The 19,025-nt window shown below is 36.7% G+C and overlaps 1 protein-coding gene across 2 annotated transcripts in view; it reads left to right on the top strand.

Annotated features, from left to right (window-relative positions):
• LOC106877921 (frataxin, mitochondrial) overlaps nt 1-12,989 on the top strand; it is a 45,839-nt gene extending 32,850 nt beyond the window's left edge. For both annotated transcript variants that reach the window (XM_052970171.2, XM_014926990.3), the window contains exons 4-5: nt 5,726-5,820; nt 12,749-12,989. In XM_052970171.2, the coding sequence (XP_052826131.1) occupies nt 5,726-5,820; nt 12,749-12,887 (234 nt within the window). In that variant the 3' untranslated portion in view covers nt 12,888-12,989. The remainder of the gene's footprint in view (nt 1-5,725; nt 5,821-12,748) is intronic.
• Nucleotides 12,990-19,025: the final 6,036 nt, after the last annotated feature.

Raw genomic sequence — 19,025 nt, 5'->3', positions numbered from 1 at the left:
AAATTTATGAGTTTGGCTAGTTCATTCTTCAATCCACCAAGGTGTCAATGACTCTCACCACAATAGTACTGTGTAGAAGAGTAATCATTATTGCTACATCAGTAATCATTAGGCCAAGACAAAAAAAAAACATCTGACAATTGGAAAGAAAAGATGGTAAAAATGAGACTAAAATAATTTGAGAGATATGTTAAGTGTATCAGAGGACATAATTTAGATTAAGTCCCTTGGATTGTGTGACATCTTAGTAAGGGATCTGTATGAAAAAGGTGTGAAATGGGAATAAACACATATACAGCACAAAATTTACGAAGTCATTTTTTTTTTTTACCCGTTGAAAATTATCCAGGTAACAGAAAGTGTTTATTTCATATCATGAGTGTGTATACAAGTATATGTGTATACAAGTATATGTACATGCTGACTCCAAGTTTTTTCAGTTATCTATTCACACACAACAGATGCCCAAATGCAAACCTGGAAGTATGTATAATACTACTACTGAATAGCACAGGGTGAAATCTGAAGGTGAACGAGCTTTATACTGTACTCTACTGCGTCCTTAACAGAATATACCATAACTATATATGTATAGACACACTTCTGTGCATTGATATTTAAACTAATCTTTTACTCTTTTACTTGTTTCAGTCATTAGGCTGTAGCCATGCTGGGGTACGGCCTTGAAGAATATGAATGAATTGATCCCAGAACTTTTTTTTTTTTTTACATGTACTAGTATTTATTCTTTCAATCTTTTTGTCAAACTGCTAAATTATGGGGACATAAACACACCACCATCGGTTGTCAAGCAATGGTGGTCCCTTAACTCGTACTGCAGAAATCCTTTTATCACTCTACTTTTCAATATAACTCTGTAACTGTTATATCCAGTGCCTTTAATTTCCTTGAGGTAACAACCCTCCTGTAAAATCTTTTAGAAAGGAAATTCTAGGCATGGAAGCTAACCTTAGAATCAAGAGGTCTTAAGGTAAACTTAGCAAAGATAAATTTTTTAGTAAGTAGGAAAAAAGGCAGGACCCTTGGCACCTTCAGGAATTAAAGCTGAGATACTTAAAATATCTAGCAGAGTAGGATATGGCCTAGTCAACTAGTTTACTAGATTGTACAGGAAGGTGTCATACTATGGCTGGCATAGCAACATTATAATCAACTGCTACTAGGGTAAAAGAGATGCCTTAGATAGAAGTCATTACAGAGGTATTACATGCCTGGACCAGGTCATGAAAGTTATGGAAAGTTATCGCCCAATTATTATTAGGAAGAGAATTAGCCTAGATGAGATACAGTTTGGTTTTGTGCCAGGAAGGAGAAATTTCATTTGGTCTACTCAGTGCAAACTATGGACACTCAAGAGGTGCCATGGAATCACAGAAAGAATAATGGCAAAAGTAGACTTTGTATATGCCAAACATTCCTGAGCAGTAAATACTGAAAACACAGGAAATAGTTTCTCTCAAATACCCAGGAGGTTCCCTAGAGATAGTAGATCGTTTCTTAAGTGAAGGAGGATGTTCTGAAAGTATAATTGTAAGAATAAGTATTGAAAAGAGTTATTACCACTGTTGGTAATAAAATATCTCTCTCTTAGAGTGAAAGGCAGAGCATACAATGCTTTTATATGAACAGCCATGCTACTTGGTAGTGAGATGTGGGCCCTGAATGCAAGTTAGCATGCTCTGATGAATGTGCTCTGCTGGATGTGATATGTCTGTGTGCATGAATGACAAAGTATAAATGTATTGAGAGAAAAATGTAGTGTGTAAGAGAGAAGACTGCACTGGTATGGAATCTAATGTGTGTGGATCAGGACAGTTGTATAAAGAAATGCTAATTGCTTAAAGTGGATGAAACTTATCAAAGAGGGAGCCCTAGGAAGACCTGGGACAGATGTTGGACCTCATGGAAGAGATGACAAAGGACTTAAATGATTGGCATTTTACTGTGCTTGATAATACCTGTCTATATGGTGAAAGTGAGGTTCAAAAAGCATTATTCTTATGTCATCAGGCCTTTTCCTTTTATCCAATCTGTTCTCACCAAGCTTCCCTTGCCTTTCATCATCATAAAACCCATCCCTCCATTACTCTTCTAACAATGGCACTATTCAGCTGCTGTAATCAAGATAGAAGAATTTGCATGTATTTCTTCCCCTTTGCCCTTCCAGTTACCTCCCTATCTCACTGGAACCATTTCCATTAACATCCACCCCTCTTTCACATTATCATCTCTTCCTTTTTTTTTATTACCTTGTGCATGTAAGCGAAAGCAGGGTGTTGTAATCACTCATCTTTGTTTATCTGTGTTTGCAAAATTACTGGGAAATGGCTGAATGGATTTTTGCCAATACATAAATACATAGATGTGTGACAGTGTGTGTGCATGAGTGTGTATACAGTGATGGATTCAAAGGTTTCATTTATTTACGAGTTGATTTCTTAATTTCACCAGAGTATAAATACCCATAATGGTGATGCTTTAACAAAAAATTTTTTTTTTTTAAATTGAACTTACAAATTTCCTGATAAGCAAGTTTAGTCAAACACTTACAAAGCTTTATTCAGTTCAGTTAAAAAGCATGGATAGGTGACACATTGTAAGCCACACTATAATTTTCAAAATCATTTATCTGCGCACAGGGTATGTATCACCCCTCCAATGCCTTTTTTTTTTTTCATTCTTATTATTTCTTTTATTCATTTTCCACTGATTACCTCTTGTGCCTCAGATATCCCCCCCCCCCATCCTGAGCTACATCTTAGAACTGCTATACCTCACCTTTAACACTCTGTACATAAATACATACACTCACACATAAATATATAGATGTAATCCACTCTCTTATTAATCAAGCTATAACTCTCATATATCATCATCATCATCATCATTTAACATCCGCTTTCCATGCTAGCATGGCTTGGTTGATTTCACTGGGGACTGGCAAACCAGATGGCTACACCAGACTCCAATCTGATCTGGCAGAGTTTCTACAGCTGGATGTCCTTCTTAACGCCAACCACTCCAAGAGTGTAGTGGGTGCTTTTTACGTGCCACCGGCACGGGGGCCAGTCCAGCGGTACTGGCAACGGCCACGCTCGAATGGTGTTTTTTACATGCCACCTGCACAGGAGTCATTCCAGTGTTTTGTTCACATACCACCGGCACAAGTGCCAGTAAGGCGATGCTGGAAACGATTGCGCTCAAATGGTGTTTTTTTATGTGGCACCGGCACGAAAGCAAGACCGCCGCTCTGGCAGTGATCCCGCTTGGCACGGGTGTCAGTCATCGAATTTGGTTCAGTTTCGATCGATCTCACTTGCCCCAACAGGTCTTCGCAAGCTGAGTTTAGTGTCCAATGAAGGAAGATTGGCATGGGGGCCAGTAATCGAATTTGGTTCAATTTCGATTTCAATTTCACTTGCCTCAACAGGTCTTCACAAGCAGGGTTTTGTGTCCAAAGAAGGAAAGGTACACATAAGTGGGCTGGCTACACCCCTGGTAAAGGCCACGGGTTATGGTCTCACTTAGCTTGCCGGGTCTTCTCATGCACAGCATATTTCCAAAGGTCTTGGTCACTAGTCATTGCCTCGGTGAGGCCTAATGTTCGAAGGTCGTACTTCACCACCTCATCCCAGGTCTTCCTGGGCCTACCTCTTCCACAGGTACCCTCAACCGCTAGTGTGTGGCACTTTTTCACACAGCTATCCTCATCCATTCTCGTCAAATGACCATACCAGCGCAGTCGTCTCTCTTGCACACCACAACTGATGCTTCTTAGGTTTAACTTTTCTCTCAAGGTATTAACACTCTGTCGAGTATGCACACTGACATTACACATCCATTGGAGCATACTGTCTTCATTCCTTGCGAGCTTACGCATGTCCTCAGCACTCTTGGCCCATGTTTCACTGCCATGTAGCATGGCTGTTTGTACACATGCGTCATACAGTCTGCCTTTTACTCTGAGGGAGAGGCCCTTTGTCACCAGCAGAGGTAAGAACTCTCTGAACTTTGCCCAGGCTATTCTTATTCTAGCAACTACACTTTCAGCACACCCTCCCCTGCTACTGACTTGGTCACCTAGGTAACGGAAGCTGTCAACTACTTCTAGTTTTTCTCCCTGGAATGTGGCAGAAGTTGTTCTCTGCACATTTTCAGTGTTTATTGCTCCTGAGCACCTGCTACAAAAACTATCTTGCTAGTTAACCTTAATTTGATATTGCTGCACCTCTTATGTGTCCATGGCTTTATATGTTATATATGTGTGTGTTTGTATATATGTATGCATAAGGGTTACAGCTTAAGTAATTAGAGAGAGGGTTAAAAGTAGTTGAGATGTAGATTGGTTTTGTGTCAGAAAGAAGTACTATGGATGTTCTCTTCCTTGTGAGGCAACTACAGAAGAAATATTTACTTAAAAATAAGCTACTATACTTAACATTCTTTGACCTGAGGAAAGCCTTCAACAGAATACTCCCCTCTGTAATCTGTTGGGTATTGAGGAAGCTAGGAATAGATGAATGGCGTGTGAGAGCCATACAAACTATATTCAAAGGCACTGTTAGTAAGTTGAGATGTAACGAGTACTGCAACAAATTCAGCATAGTTGGGAGTTTATCACAGCTCAGTTTTCACTTCCCTTCTCTTCATCAGAGCTCTCCAGGCCATAACAGAGGAGGTTAAGACCCTTTGTTCTTGGAAACTGCTATATACTGATGATCCCTCATTTTTGTAGCAGAATCTGTTGTAGAATTAGAAAAGAAATTTTGCATGTGTAGACAACACCCAGAATCAAAAATTCTCTTAGCTAAGACCAAAATTTTAGTAAGTTAGAAAACAGACAGCACTCTTCTCCCTTTCAGGAAAAATGCTCTGCTTCATATGTAGAAAAGGGTGGAAATTCCATACAGTATACCCAGTGCAAACTATGGACACTAAAGAAATGCAGTTGAATCACAGGAGTATATGACATATACTCAGGAGTGATAAACCCTAGGAATACAAGGAAAATAGATTTTCTTGCATGCCTAAGAAGATCCTTAGAGGTAGTAGATAGTTTCTGTGACCTAGGTGACCTGATTAACAATGGTGGAAGATGTTCTGAAAGTGTAGTTGATAGAAAAAGAACAGGCTGGACAAAGTTCAGAGAATGTATTAACCTTTGTTGGTAACAAAATGTCTCTCTCAGAGTGAAAGGTAAATTGTATGATGCCTATGTATGAACAGTAACACCACAAGGTAGTGAGATGTGAGAACTGAATGCAAAGGACATGGTCATTAAAGTTATTACACTAACTTTTGATTACATTTAATTTTTATTTGCTTAAGCCATCTAAATATAAGTTGCCACTATGGAGAAATACAGCTCAGTTTAGTGTGAATCCAAAATGATTGGCATGTTTTGTTAGCTTTTGATACTGAGTTCAAATTTTTTCAAGAAGGTGAAATACACTTGATTTATGAATTTTTTAAATGTACCCTCAAGCTTCAATGCCTGATGGATACACTATTTATAAAGCTTTTTTTTTCTGTCCATAAATTTCTTAAGAAAAAGAAAAGTAAAACAGGTAATACACAAAACTTCTACAAAATTAAACCTGGGTTTATATAAGCTGTCTAGATTCACTTCTTTTGTTATTTAAGCTGATTTATGATTTCAATAATTAGAAATTTCAACTGATTTTATAGTCTATCTTTATTTTAGAATGGAGTCCTCTCTATATATCTTGCGGATAATGGTACCTATGTCCTAAACAAACAGTCACCTAATCAACAGATTTGGCTTTCTTCACCAATCAGGTAAGTCAAAGTAATGGCAATAAATAATTATAAAGCTTTAGAAATTATTGACAATTGAATGGGAAGGAATTTTTTTAATGTTTGTGTAAATAAAATGTGGTACATGTAAAATTTTTCATTTCTTACACGACTAATATCAGTTTCGAACTTTGGCACAAGGCCAGCAATTTCAGGGGAGGAGGTAAGTCCATTACATTGACCTCAGTGCTCAACTGGTACTTATTTTATCAACCCTGAAAGGAGGAGAGGCAAAGTTAGCCTTGACAGAATTTGAACTCAGAATGTAAAGACAAATTAAATACCACTAAGCATTTTACTCAGTGCGCTAATGATTCTACTGGCTCGCTGCCTTTTTATATAGCTAATATTAGCTATAAATGATATTCAAATGTACTTCTTGATATACATCTGAAAATTTTCATATTTAAATAACTAAAATCAGATACACTAATGGAACCAATTTATATACTAGCAGCTTTCTACTAATCATTATAACAGTATATCTATATATATAAAAATGAGAATGTGTGTCTGTCTGTCTGTCTGTCGGTCTGTCTGTCTGTCTGTCTGTCTGTGTGAATCCCTAAAACTCGAGAACTACGCAACCAATTTCATTCAAATTTTACACATGCCTTACTTAGGGTTCCAGTTGTGTTTTAGTCAAAAAAAATTATTAACTTCTTGCAGAGTTCGAGCACACGGCAACATAATATCTCCTCCACTATTTAAGTATTACGTGTCAAAAGTGAAACAAAAACACTCATGTCAAATACTTTCACTTTAAAAATGAAACTATTCCACTAACTGAAACAATCACATTTCGATACTGTAGTGACAGATACTTTCACAGAGAGAGAAAGAGAGAAAGATAGAGACAGAAAGAGAGAGAGAGAGAGATGTATATGTATACATATACATGTATATGTACACCATTTCGATACTGTAATGACAGATACTTTCAGAGAGAGAGAGAGAGAAAGAGAGAGAGAGAGAGAGAGAGAGAGATGTATATGTATACATATAGATGTACACGTATATGTATATATATATAGATCTATACATACATGTATATGTATACATATGTGTAGATGTATATATATATATATAGATGTACATGTAATATGTACACATATATACATATATACATGCATACAGATATCTATACATATATACACCCATCACACACACAAACACACACATTAGTCATTTGTTTTCTTATCCAAAACTACGTCAAAAGTACTGAATGGATCTTTATGAAATTTGGAAATTATATTCTTTGCATAACGGCCATAACTCCCATGAAAATTCATATATTTTTGATGTTGATGAAATTTTAACCCGAACATAACAGATGAGCATTATTTAGAAAATGATGTCACACGTTATCGAGGCTACCATTCTTTCTGGATGTGCAAAAGGGGATGACGTCTTTATTCCAAGAATTCCTCTTACTCCATCAGGAGCAGACATTCCTTTTACATTCAGAAGACTACAATTCCCCCTTCGTGTGACTTTTGCTATGTCCATAAACAAATATCAGGGTCAAACACTGTCTGTAGCTGGTCTTCTCTTGGAAGAGCCCTGCTTCTCACATGGACAACTGTATGTTGGCTGCTCAAGAGTGGGCAGCAACAAAATACCTATTTGTATATGCTCCACAAGGGAAAACAAGGAACATAGTTTACAATGAGGTATTATAATCACAACAGCAAGAAAGTATGTACATGATCACCTTCTTTTACGAAACTTCATTGACTTTCATATATTTATATTGATATACATATATATACGTGTGTTTGGGTGCGTGTGTGTATATACATCTCTATATATAAAGATGATGCGTAGTCTAGACGGCGTTTTTAGATTTCATTATTCTCTTTAACCCGGGCAACGCCGGGTATTTCTGCTAGTATTATATATATTTGTGCTATAGAGCATATCTATAGGATTTTTAGCCAATGCTGTATGACAATGATTGTAAGCAATTCATCTGTATGATATACTTGTGGATAGAAAAGGTGGGGATGGCTGTACATATGTTTTGACTCTTTGGAGTCTTCATCAGCAGCTGCGTATCACCTTTAGCTATCCACAAACACTGCTTATAAACCCACTAATATTAAGGGTTAAAATAAACTGTATGGACTTGCATATTTAACACTTTTATGACAGCATGATTGAATATTAAGTTCCTTGTGTGTTAATTATGTCATTTCATTTCTATACTATACAGTAGAACATATTTTTTAGCCAACACTACTTCTTACAATGATTATAACAATTCATCTGTACAATATGTGTCTGTACACACACACAGCACTTCTGATGTGAATGTCAAAGAACATGTAAGGAAATCTACCTTTGCAATGGTCACCAAAACATGTATAAAGACGCTATAAATAGATAATTTCATAATATACATTCCAAACTTGAGTTATATTTGTGTGTGTGTGTGTTTGTATAATATGTGTGTGTGTGAAATCTCTCAATGACCTCTTCATCTGAGATGCTCACACAGCATTCATATTCCGTTCTTCTTCCTCCTTTTTGAGATACCCTTTAGCATCTCTTCCCTCATTGCTCTCATGGCTCATATCTTCTCCTTCACCTTCTGACTCATTTTCTGTCATTGCTGCTCTCCTCAAAGCATCTCTACTTCCTCAACATGTGATGTGAGCACTGAATGTAAAGAATACGAGGTGGTATCAAAAGCTTCTCAGACAGTTATGTTTAATAAAAAATAACTTATTTAACATCATCTCCTTTGAAATAGTTACCTTGCACACTGGTCCCAACATTTCTGCCACCTTTGGAATCCGGCCTGGAGGTCATTTTCTGCAATTTGCTCTGGATCTCAACAGTGGTGACCTTTGAGCTGCAGTTTCATCTTGAGGAAGAGATGGAAGTCCATAGGGGCTAAATGTGGTGAATAGGGCAGGTGTGGAAGTGATACCATGTTATTTTTGGTGAGAAACTCACATGTGAGGAGAGCTTTGTGAAGAATCCAATCCTTCGCACTCCACAGATCTGGTCTCTTTTGCCAAATGTCCTCTCTCAAATGCTTCAAAATGTTACAGTAGAACTCTCAATTGACGGTCTAGCCCTGGGGGACAAGTTCTCAATGCACAATACCATGTTTCTGGAGGTGATGCTTGTGACAGGTCTTCCAGATTGCTCATCGTCTTCCAGGGATGTTCTTCCGTTTTTGAAGCATCCATACCATTCAAACATTATGTATGACCCATTGCTTTATCGCTGTAAGCTTGCCAAAGCACTCACAATGTCTCTGTAGCAGACTTCCCAAGTTTAACACAAAATTTCACATTGGCTCTGTGTTCCTGTCCATGACAAAATCGCAGACTACAGCAAACATGTGATCACAAAAACACAAATTTCACAAAATTGTGAAGTAAAAAGTGATGTCATTCAGCACATTTCCTCATGAAGGTCATTGCTAGCTCTCACTTTGCATGCAACCATGTGCTGTTATCTGTTGGTGCACTACAGAACTAGTCTGGGAACTTTTTGATACCACCTTGTATGATCCTTAAAGTTATTAAATCATCTTTCGATTACACTTAACTTTCATTTGTACAAGCCATGCTTCTCATCTTCCCTCCTCTTGCCTACACCCATGAAACCCACAACTTCCTTTGTTTCAGTGTCTCTTTCAAGGTTTCTCTTCACCCAAGCCTTATTGCTCCCTTCCTGTCCCCTTTTCTTATCACCTTTCTACTCTGTCCCTCCTTTTCTCAGTAATTCCTGTCATTTATCCCTCCCATTTCCCCTCTTCCCTACCTTGCTCCCTCCCGTGGTTAGTGCCTACTCTGTTACTCTCTTTCCTACCATCCAATCACAACTATTATTGTGTTCCTTTCATCTTACTTGCCATCCTTCCACCTAGAATCAATGTAGCCCTTTTCTTTCAGTTATAGGGACCATTTTAGGCCCTGAGCCTTGCAAGTTACAAGGCAATCTTCACTAGTGCTGGCACTACAAAAATAAAAGCACCCAATACATGCTGTAAAGTAGTTGACATTAAGAAAGGCATCCGTCTATAGAAATTTTGCCAAAACAGACACTGAAGCATGACAGTCTTCTGACATGCGAGATCCTGTCAAAGCTCCAACCCATACCATGCACTAAATGATGATGATGGTAGCAGCATATGTGTGTATAAGGATATGTGTGTGTGTGTGTGTGTAATATCTGTGTGTATGTTTGGTGGTTTCCTCTGCACAGTCTGCTGGGTCCAGTCTTCACATGCATAAGCAGACAAGCCATCAACTACCCTCACTATGATTTAGCTTGAGTGAGGTATGACTGCTGTTGCATGCAGACAGCTTTGAGGAACCACAGACAAGAGCTGAATGTCAAGTGAGGACCACAACAGACAAACTACTCTGAAGAGCACCACATGTTCCTCTGTCACAGGTACTACCCTATCCAGACATCCCATGCACCCAGTGTATATATATATTGGGCATAACTGTGATTAAGAAGGTGAAGGTGCAGGCATAGTTGTGTAAAGAAGTTTACTTCTTAACCGAGTGCTCCATTGTCATCAAATGTCTTCTATTATAGCCTCAGGCTGACTTATGCCTTTTGAGGGAATTTGTTCAGCAGAAATTGTAAAAAGCTCACTATGTACTTATCTACTTAGTCCGTTTTTCTTTCCTTCCGTCAAGTTGAGAAGTGGTTGTGGAGTTAAGCTCTCACTTCTCATGACAAGTGTTTCAAACAGGCTCTGACAACCAAACCCAACTCCTGACCTTGGGTTTAGTTGTTTGACTTAGCTTCTAAGTCTGCTGGAACTGTTTGTGTTAACAGGAAAAGAAATGAAGGTGGGTGCTGGTGCCTTAAGACCAGTGCTTTGGGTTGATGGAATTACTACCCTGGGAAGATAATTCATCTAAGAAAGGACAAACTCTGACTTCAAATCTCTGCTACTTTTTGACGATACCCACATGAAAGAAAAGATGAAGTGTGGCTGCAAAGAGTGTGAGGAGAAAGAAAGGTGTAGTACTTGTAACAAGTAAAAGATATGTAATGGAGAGGGAGAGACAGAAGGAGATTTTATGTAAAATATGAATGGAGAGAGTTAATGTTAAGAATGAAGAATGACTATCAAGTGAAGAGGCCCTTGGTAGTGAGAAAGATAGCTGGTATCACAGAAAAAGATGATAATGAAATATGTAGTTCTGCTCACATTTAATTATAACAACAGAATGCTGCAGCTAGGGAAGTGACGGAGGGATCAGTGATACAGAGATGGAGGTGGTGGGGAAGGCTTGACAAGGAAATCAAGCAAGGGCCCAGTTGTATATATATACACTTGCTTCTAGAATGTCAGTTTTGCTAAGATGTGTGGGTTTTCTCAAGCACTGCATATCACCAGTCATCACAATCCTTTATCACCTCCCCTGTGAGGTTCAAAGACCTAAGATCAGCCTTCACTACTTTTGCTCCATGTCTTCCTGTGTCTGTCTTATCCACAGGCTCCATCCACATTAAGTGATCAGCATTTCTTTATACAGCTGTCTCTATCCATACACATCACATCCATACCTCTGCAGTCTTCTCTCTTGCACACTACACCTGATTCCTCTTACTCTTTATTTTTCTCTCAATTCATACTTTGTCATTCATGCACACTGTCATTACATATCCAACAGAGTATATTAGCTTCATTTCTTTCTAGTCTTTGCAAGTCCTCTGCATTTGGAGCCCACATCTTGCTACCTTGTAACATTGTTGTTCATATATAAACATGCCATCTGCTTTTCACTCTAACAGAGAAATCTCTTTGTTACCAACAGAAGTAGTAGCTCTCTAAATTACTTCAAGCTTTGGAAAGTTGCAACAGTGTGTCCATTGCTAAGAAGTGTAAACTCCCTAATCCTACCAACTATTATTCTATTGTTCTCACTTCTAACAACTCAAATGTTACAGAAACAGTTATCGATAACTACTTTATTCAATGTTGAGGTGTCAATGACTGTCGGTATGATTTCTATAACTAGATCTATTGAGGATTTGCTTACATCAGTGGTTTCCCACTCTTGAGAATTTTGGAAAAAGTAATATTGTTGCTCTTGCCTTCAGCCAATTGTTAAAGATTCATTCAGCAACCTGCTACAACCTCCTAGATGACCAGAGTAATTTCATCTCTATCACTCTGAAGCAACAAGTCAGACACTACAGTTGCACAAGTCCACCCAGTGTAACTGCATCTACTCATGTTATCTTTAATTTTATCCCTTCATATTCTACCCTAAATACTTTTCCCTTTTCTCCCCTGAAATGCACCTCTCTGGATTCTCCTTCTTGTGTAGCCTTGATAATATTAATCAATGAGAAATCTTAAGTGCTCCCTTTCTGCCATCTAGATGATTAAAACAAACCAACGACTATATCCCTAGACAAACAGTTTAACTTTGCTTTGCCTTAATTTATCTAGCTGTGAGGAGATAGGAAAGAGACTAACCATTTCTTCAAATGAAGATTTTATTTCATTGTAATTATCTAAATGAACTGAGTACAACTCTATGAATCTCTATGAATCATGTAAGGATTAACTTTAATCACTTAATGTTTCTTAGTTTCTGAGACATATTCCTTAAGTTTTTAATTTTATTGAATGAACAAGCAAATATACTCTATACTGAATAGTGTAGTTTAAGATATAGGCTACATCTTAAAATAAGATAGGATAGTCATAGCTGGAATGCCTTTGACTATAGGATGATCAGAGTGATCAATAACAACAGCAACATGTCTTTGATATAATCTATTTGGTGTGTGTGTGAGAGAGCATATTTACTGTGGTTTTCATATCTCTTGAATAAGTTTTAGTATTGTTAAAGTTCTTACTGTAGTAAAATTACTTCAAATATTATTTTAATAATTATCTTTTTCTTTTTAACAGTGGACCGAAACGCTATGATTTTATAGGAAACAAATGGATTTATAAACGTGATGGAACCAGTTTGCATAACTTACTGCAAAAAGAGATGACAGTAATATTGAAAACAGATATTTCTTTTATGGACTGTGCTTTTTATTGAAGGTTATTCTTATTTTCTTTTGATAAATCTAAGATAAAATTAATTTATTTTAAAGAAATTGAATGTATGCATGATGTACAATAAAGTTTTTAATATATATAATATATGAATTTTAATAACTTAAAACTATATTATGCTTTATGTCATGAAAAAATTTTATCTCAACATTGAGCCACTTCAAACTACTTTTCAATTTCTATTTAACATCTTACTTTATCATTGAATCATTCCATTTCTCATCTGACCCGCTTAGTTACCAGGTAATGCAGAACCTAGCTTTAGATATAACATACAGCTTATGATTGTTGGAACTCACAACTTTCCTCTCAACAATCATTTGCACTATTCTCTGATTCCTGATAAGATATTAAGGTGTATATATTTATGAATTCAGAATTGTAAAACCTTTGATGTCTCTGATCAAAGATATTTACATCATTTTACAAATTATGAAACCCTGTCTCTTAACAAAGGCAACTTCTCTGACCCTGCCACCTATCACTCTCTTGCATTCACTTCAATATCTTTAAGGTAATAGAAACAGCTATTGTAAGTGCTGATGAATGGTTCATGAAAACAATTCGAGATATATGTAAAGATACAACTTTGAGTAAAATCAGGACTGATAATGAACTTAATGTAGTGGTAAACAATCGAATGTGCTCTGATCTACCCCCACTTCTATTAATTATTGTTGTTAGGTTCAGTGTTTGTTGTGAATGAGAAAGAACTTGAAATTGTGTACTCATTGTAAACATAATATACAAGAGATGTCTGAGCAATGCAGACAGACCAGGAAAACCAGCTCCTTCAAATCCCCAACTACCACCACCATCTCCTGTCAACACTGTCAAAGAACCCTCTGGGCACAGCTTGGCCTGATCAGTCACAAATGCACCCCAACTCCAGGATGACTATATGGTCCTCATAACTCCAGTGGATGAACATTATCATTTGTCACTTCACTCACACACCTTACCCACAATTCACTATATCACCCCACTCAACCCTATAGGATTTTTTAAATTGTCACCTACTCTTCCTTATTTTTCCAACTTATCGTTCTTCACCATAATCACCCCCACCCTATTCCTCAAATCTATCTTTCACTCTCTCATACACTCTTACAAACTCTACTCACCCAAACCTCCTGTTTCTCCTGACCCCACTCACCTCTACTTATCTTTTCCTTTAAGGGTCTACCCTGACACCTCTTATATAATGCAAGTAGCCATGTACAACAAGAATGTACATCTACAGTAAAAGAACCTATTCTCTTCTGGCCCCTTTTCTCATACTTCAACTCCTCATCCCCTAGCATAAAGCCATTCCCATCTCTACTGTAGCCTCATTGAGTTAAAAGGAATCTTAGTCTTGCAAGTTGCATAACAACCTCACTGGTGCTGGTGTCATTCAGAAAGAAAGCACCTAGTACACTCTGTAACATGGTTGACATTAAGAAGGACATCCAACTGTAGAAACCGACCAAAGTGGATATTGGAGCATGATACAGTCCTCAGACCTGTTGGATTGTCAAACTATCCTACCCATACCTGCATGGATCATGGATATTAAATAATGATGATAAGGAGCAGCTGATAATGAAGAGATTGATGATGACTACATTCCAAATATACAAAATTATTTTTAACAATATATTCTGGTACCAAAGATGTTGACTACATACTGACTTTCTTCTTATGAACATTAAATGGAACTAATTTAATGTCAGCCACAAAACCTGAGAACCTCCAACCATCTTCCAATAGTCACAAAGTAACATTTTTATTTACTGCAGCCTTCTTTTCAGACCTTTGCTGATACTTTTACAGTTACTAAAAATGGTAAGTTTGCCTTTTTACATTGGAGACAGAGAACAAAAGATTGCTGAAAGGTTCAACAAAAATTTACCACATTATGGAAACATGGTGAAAAGAGTTGCTTCATCTCTGTAGCCCTTCTGGTAAATTGTCATAAACCAGAACTTAAGGTTTTGGCTTAAAATCTGAATGCTTTCAGTCTTACCAAAATCATCCTTGGCAAGTGGTGTTAATGTAACTATGTTGGATTTCTACTTACCACCATGCTGTTGCATATGGATATTTTCTTTTAACATAATGATATTTTAAAGCATTCTTTTATCAAGTTGACGTAGATATACACTCAACAAATATTTCCAACTCACTCTAGAAATCTATTGTAATAGATACAGAGATGAGTAATTTTGAGATGTGGATATAAAAAGAAAAGCAGTTTAAGTAGGCTATATGAATTTTTCATTGTCTGCTGTTTGGAATGATGAGAGAAGCATCTAACTAGACTGTCGCATAAAAATTTTGTAAATGATTTTATTTAGGATTTGAAACTACCAACATAGAGATTAAACGTTCTTTCGAGTCACACACTTCCCTATTAATAATAATGAGTGTGTATAGGAAGTTATATCATTTTCTTAAAGTAATGCTAAATAAAGCTTATCAATTATGCTAAGAATAGAATCTATTACTAGGGGCAGTTGACTTGACCTTTTAGATCAGTGGTTCTCAACTGGGGTTCATATAAGATTTTGTTGTTAAAATTTATGGGCAATAAATTATACTTCTACAATACACAAAATAGTTTAACTTTTTTTTATAGAATTCCTACTAATGTTATAAAAATACAGTAAATTCTTTTTTATATACAGTGAATGGTTATGGAGGTTTAGTAGAGTAAAATAGGAATTAAAGTGGTCCATAGGCAAAAAATGGTTGAGAACCACTATTAGATAATGTGATCTACCTCTGCAAACGAATTCTTATATAGGAACATGTTCTCAGGGATGCTTTTTGGAAGTTGCAATGTTCATGGTTTTCTAAAGGCATTATCAATGTAGTGCTTATCAAAGAGCAGATATTCAGAAGAATATTCTGTAAGCATAGTGACAAGATTTTTGTCTGACAAGAGAAAATGCAACATCACAACCACCAAAATAAAGGGAAAATATCTTGAAGATTTATTTTCATCTTGATTGTTTCAAGAAGAAAAACCAGTTATGATAGCTGAAGGAAATTGTTCACTTTACTTTATTACTATAATTAACAGTTACCTGAAAAAATTTAAATATCAATGACTATTGATTTTGGACAAATCAAAATAGACACAAGACACTAGGTTAAGACTAAACATAAATATTGGACACACACATAGCAAAACCCATTCATTCATTCATCTATCAGGCTGAGTAAAAAGTAAGCAATGTTTTGAAACATGAAATTCATCACAATATATTTCAACAATGTGAAAATTTTATTCATCAAGTACCATAACAATCAACACATTTTTGCCGAGTTACAAGTTTGTTTATTCCAGTAACATAAAAATCTGGAGTTCTGAAGCTGATGAACTCTTTGAAAGCACTTTCAGCATCAGTTTAATTTTTGAACTCCTCTTGCAGGAAACCATCAAATTACTGGAAAAAGTGGTAGGAGAAAGGTCTGGGGAATAAGCTGGGTGGGGAAGAACTTCATAACCAAGTTCCCTCAACTTCTGTAGCATCATTAGTGAAACGTGGTCGAGCATTGTCATAGAGAATGATTGGCCCTCTTCTGTTGACCAGTCTGGGATGGAGGAGTAGCAGTTTTTCATTCATTTTGGCAATTTCATGGCAATATGTTGCTGTAGTAATGTTTTTTTCTGGGTTTTAAGAAGTTATAGAGGATGAGTCCAGCAGTACACCACCAAATAGTCACCATAACCTTTTTGAAGAGCTTGGGTTCGGGAAGGTTTTCAGTGCTTCATTTTGGTCCAACCACTGCAAAGAACGTTTTTTTATTATTGTAAAGAATCCACTTTTCATTGCAAGTTACAATACGGTCGAAAAATGGATTGGTCTGCTTACGGAGAAGAAGCAATGAGCAAATTTCATATCTGCACATTTTCTGATTTTCATTAAAATCATGTGGTTCCCATTTGTTAAAGTTTTTGATTTTCTGATCACATGCAAATGGTTGCAGGCAGTTTTCTGGCTAACTTGAAGTTCTTTTGCCAGTTCTCGAGTGGTTTTATGTGGATCTTTCTCAATGATGGTCTTAATTGACCATCATTGATGATAGATGGGCATCCACTACTCTCACAGTCTTCAAGGCTCAGGTTTCCACTGCGAAATTGTTTAAACCATTTTCAAGCTGACCACTCACTGGTCATTTCCTCACCAAACATTTCGTTGATATCGTGAGCAATTTCAGCTGCTTGACATCCCTTTTTGAAGTTGAATAGCAAAATTGCTTGAATATTGTGCTATGATAGTTTCATTTCAGATGATTGTAACAATGGTGAAAATATATCAATGTTAATCTATTGATGCATTTGGGCAAATCTATGTCTGCATTATCAGACAATTACAAAAAAATTCAAAATTCTGCACTGCAAAAATCCAGTACAAATTCTTCATGGTTCAAAACATTGCTTACTTTTTGCTCAACCTGATATCTTGTAGCCAAGAATGAAACCACTGAGTTGATAGAGAACTATAGGCTCGTTACTTACCTAAACATTACGTACAAACTGTTCACAAGCTGCCTCAACCAATTTCTCCAGGGTTATTGTGAGTCTAACAACAGAGTGACTGATGAGCAGGCTGATGAAAAGAATGGAGTGTGGGGATGTGCTGAACAACTTTTGATAAACAAAGCTGTGCTGTCTGAGGTGAGAAAACCTTGCAGAAACCTTGTGACTATGGCTTTATTACAGGAATCTATTCAACAGTATTGCTCATTTATGGCCACTGAAGTCTCTCCACTTGGCAAAAGTATCTGCTACCATTGAAGTCTCACAAAGACCTAGACAACAATCCTCACACTTATTACTGAGAGTGGAATGATTGTTTTTGATTAAATAAGAAAAAATCAAAACATATATATATATATATATATATATATATGTATGTATATATACGAGTGAGTAGACAAATGAAAGAAAAGGACACTCAACACATTTACTAGAAGTTACATGTATTATTTAATACAGTTTGATTTGGTTCCATGCGACTTCAAGTTTTGCAGGTCCCTAATGGGAGCCCGTTTCTTTCAGGCTTTGGATCTATCACAAAGGAAAGGATACTCTTTGACAACACTATGTGACCCACCTTGACCAATAGCAGCCTATCTTCCTGTACAGCCATCTTGGACTTCTTGTACCTCTCCATTTGGCAATTCAAAGTCTGAAAGAAACAGGCTCCTGTTAGGGGCCTGTAAAACTTGAAGTTTCACAGAACCAAATCAAACCTTTTTAAAATCTACTTTTACTTCTGAAAACCTATTATAGAAAATTAAACGTCCTTATCTTCTTGCACTTTACAACCTTTTATTGTTTTTTATTTTCTTTTATCATCTTCCCTAATCTTTCCTATTACAGATAGCATCCTGTTATCTTACTATACTTTCTTTTTTGATACACACACACGCATGCACACACACACACACACAAATAAATAACAAAAGAAGGACAGGTGTCAATCCATTAATGGATTGACACCTGTCCTTCATTTGTTATTTATTTATATGTTATTCACCTATCTCAGAATGTGCTCTCTTCACAGAGAGCACTATTGGTGCTGTTGTCTGGCTCTAATATTAAAAAAAAATCTTGTAGTCATTCCCATACTTTTTCAGCTATACCAAGGTCAGACAGTTTCTGACATTTATTGAAGGTCTTTATAAAACTGAGGTATATCACATCCACATTTAAATTGTTGAGCCATTGTTTCACTATCCAGTCACAATGCTATAGCAGCTATGTAAGGCAACTCTTCCTGGATGGAAGCCAATCTGCATGTCAGTGACCAAGTCATTTTCTTCTAGGAACATGATCAGCTTCCTTATGACAATTCATTCCATGACTTTGCTGACATGTGAGATCAGAGAGCTAGACCTGTAATTTTTAGCATCTGCTTTGTCTTCCGTTTTATGGGTTGGTCATATTGTACCTTTTTTTAACATTTTAGGAAGTTTGCCACATGTGAGGAAACTTGGAAAAGTTTTGTGAGAGCTTTCTTGCATGTCTTTAAAAGATGAACTAAAAATAACTCTCAGGGCCCATTGCTGATTTCAAGTTCATCTTGAAATTACATCCTGATATTACATCCTCTTCTTTTATGTC

The sequence above is a fragment of the Octopus bimaculoides genome, chromosome 8, assembly GCF_046866305.1.
Source record: "Octopus bimaculoides isolate indiv1 chromosome 8, ASM4686630v1, whole genome shotgun sequence".
NCBI classification, from domain to species: domain Eukaryota; kingdom Metazoa; phylum Mollusca; class Cephalopoda; order Octopoda; family Octopodidae; genus Octopus; species Octopus bimaculoides.
This window is presented reverse-complemented; position numbering and strand designations above follow the sequence as displayed.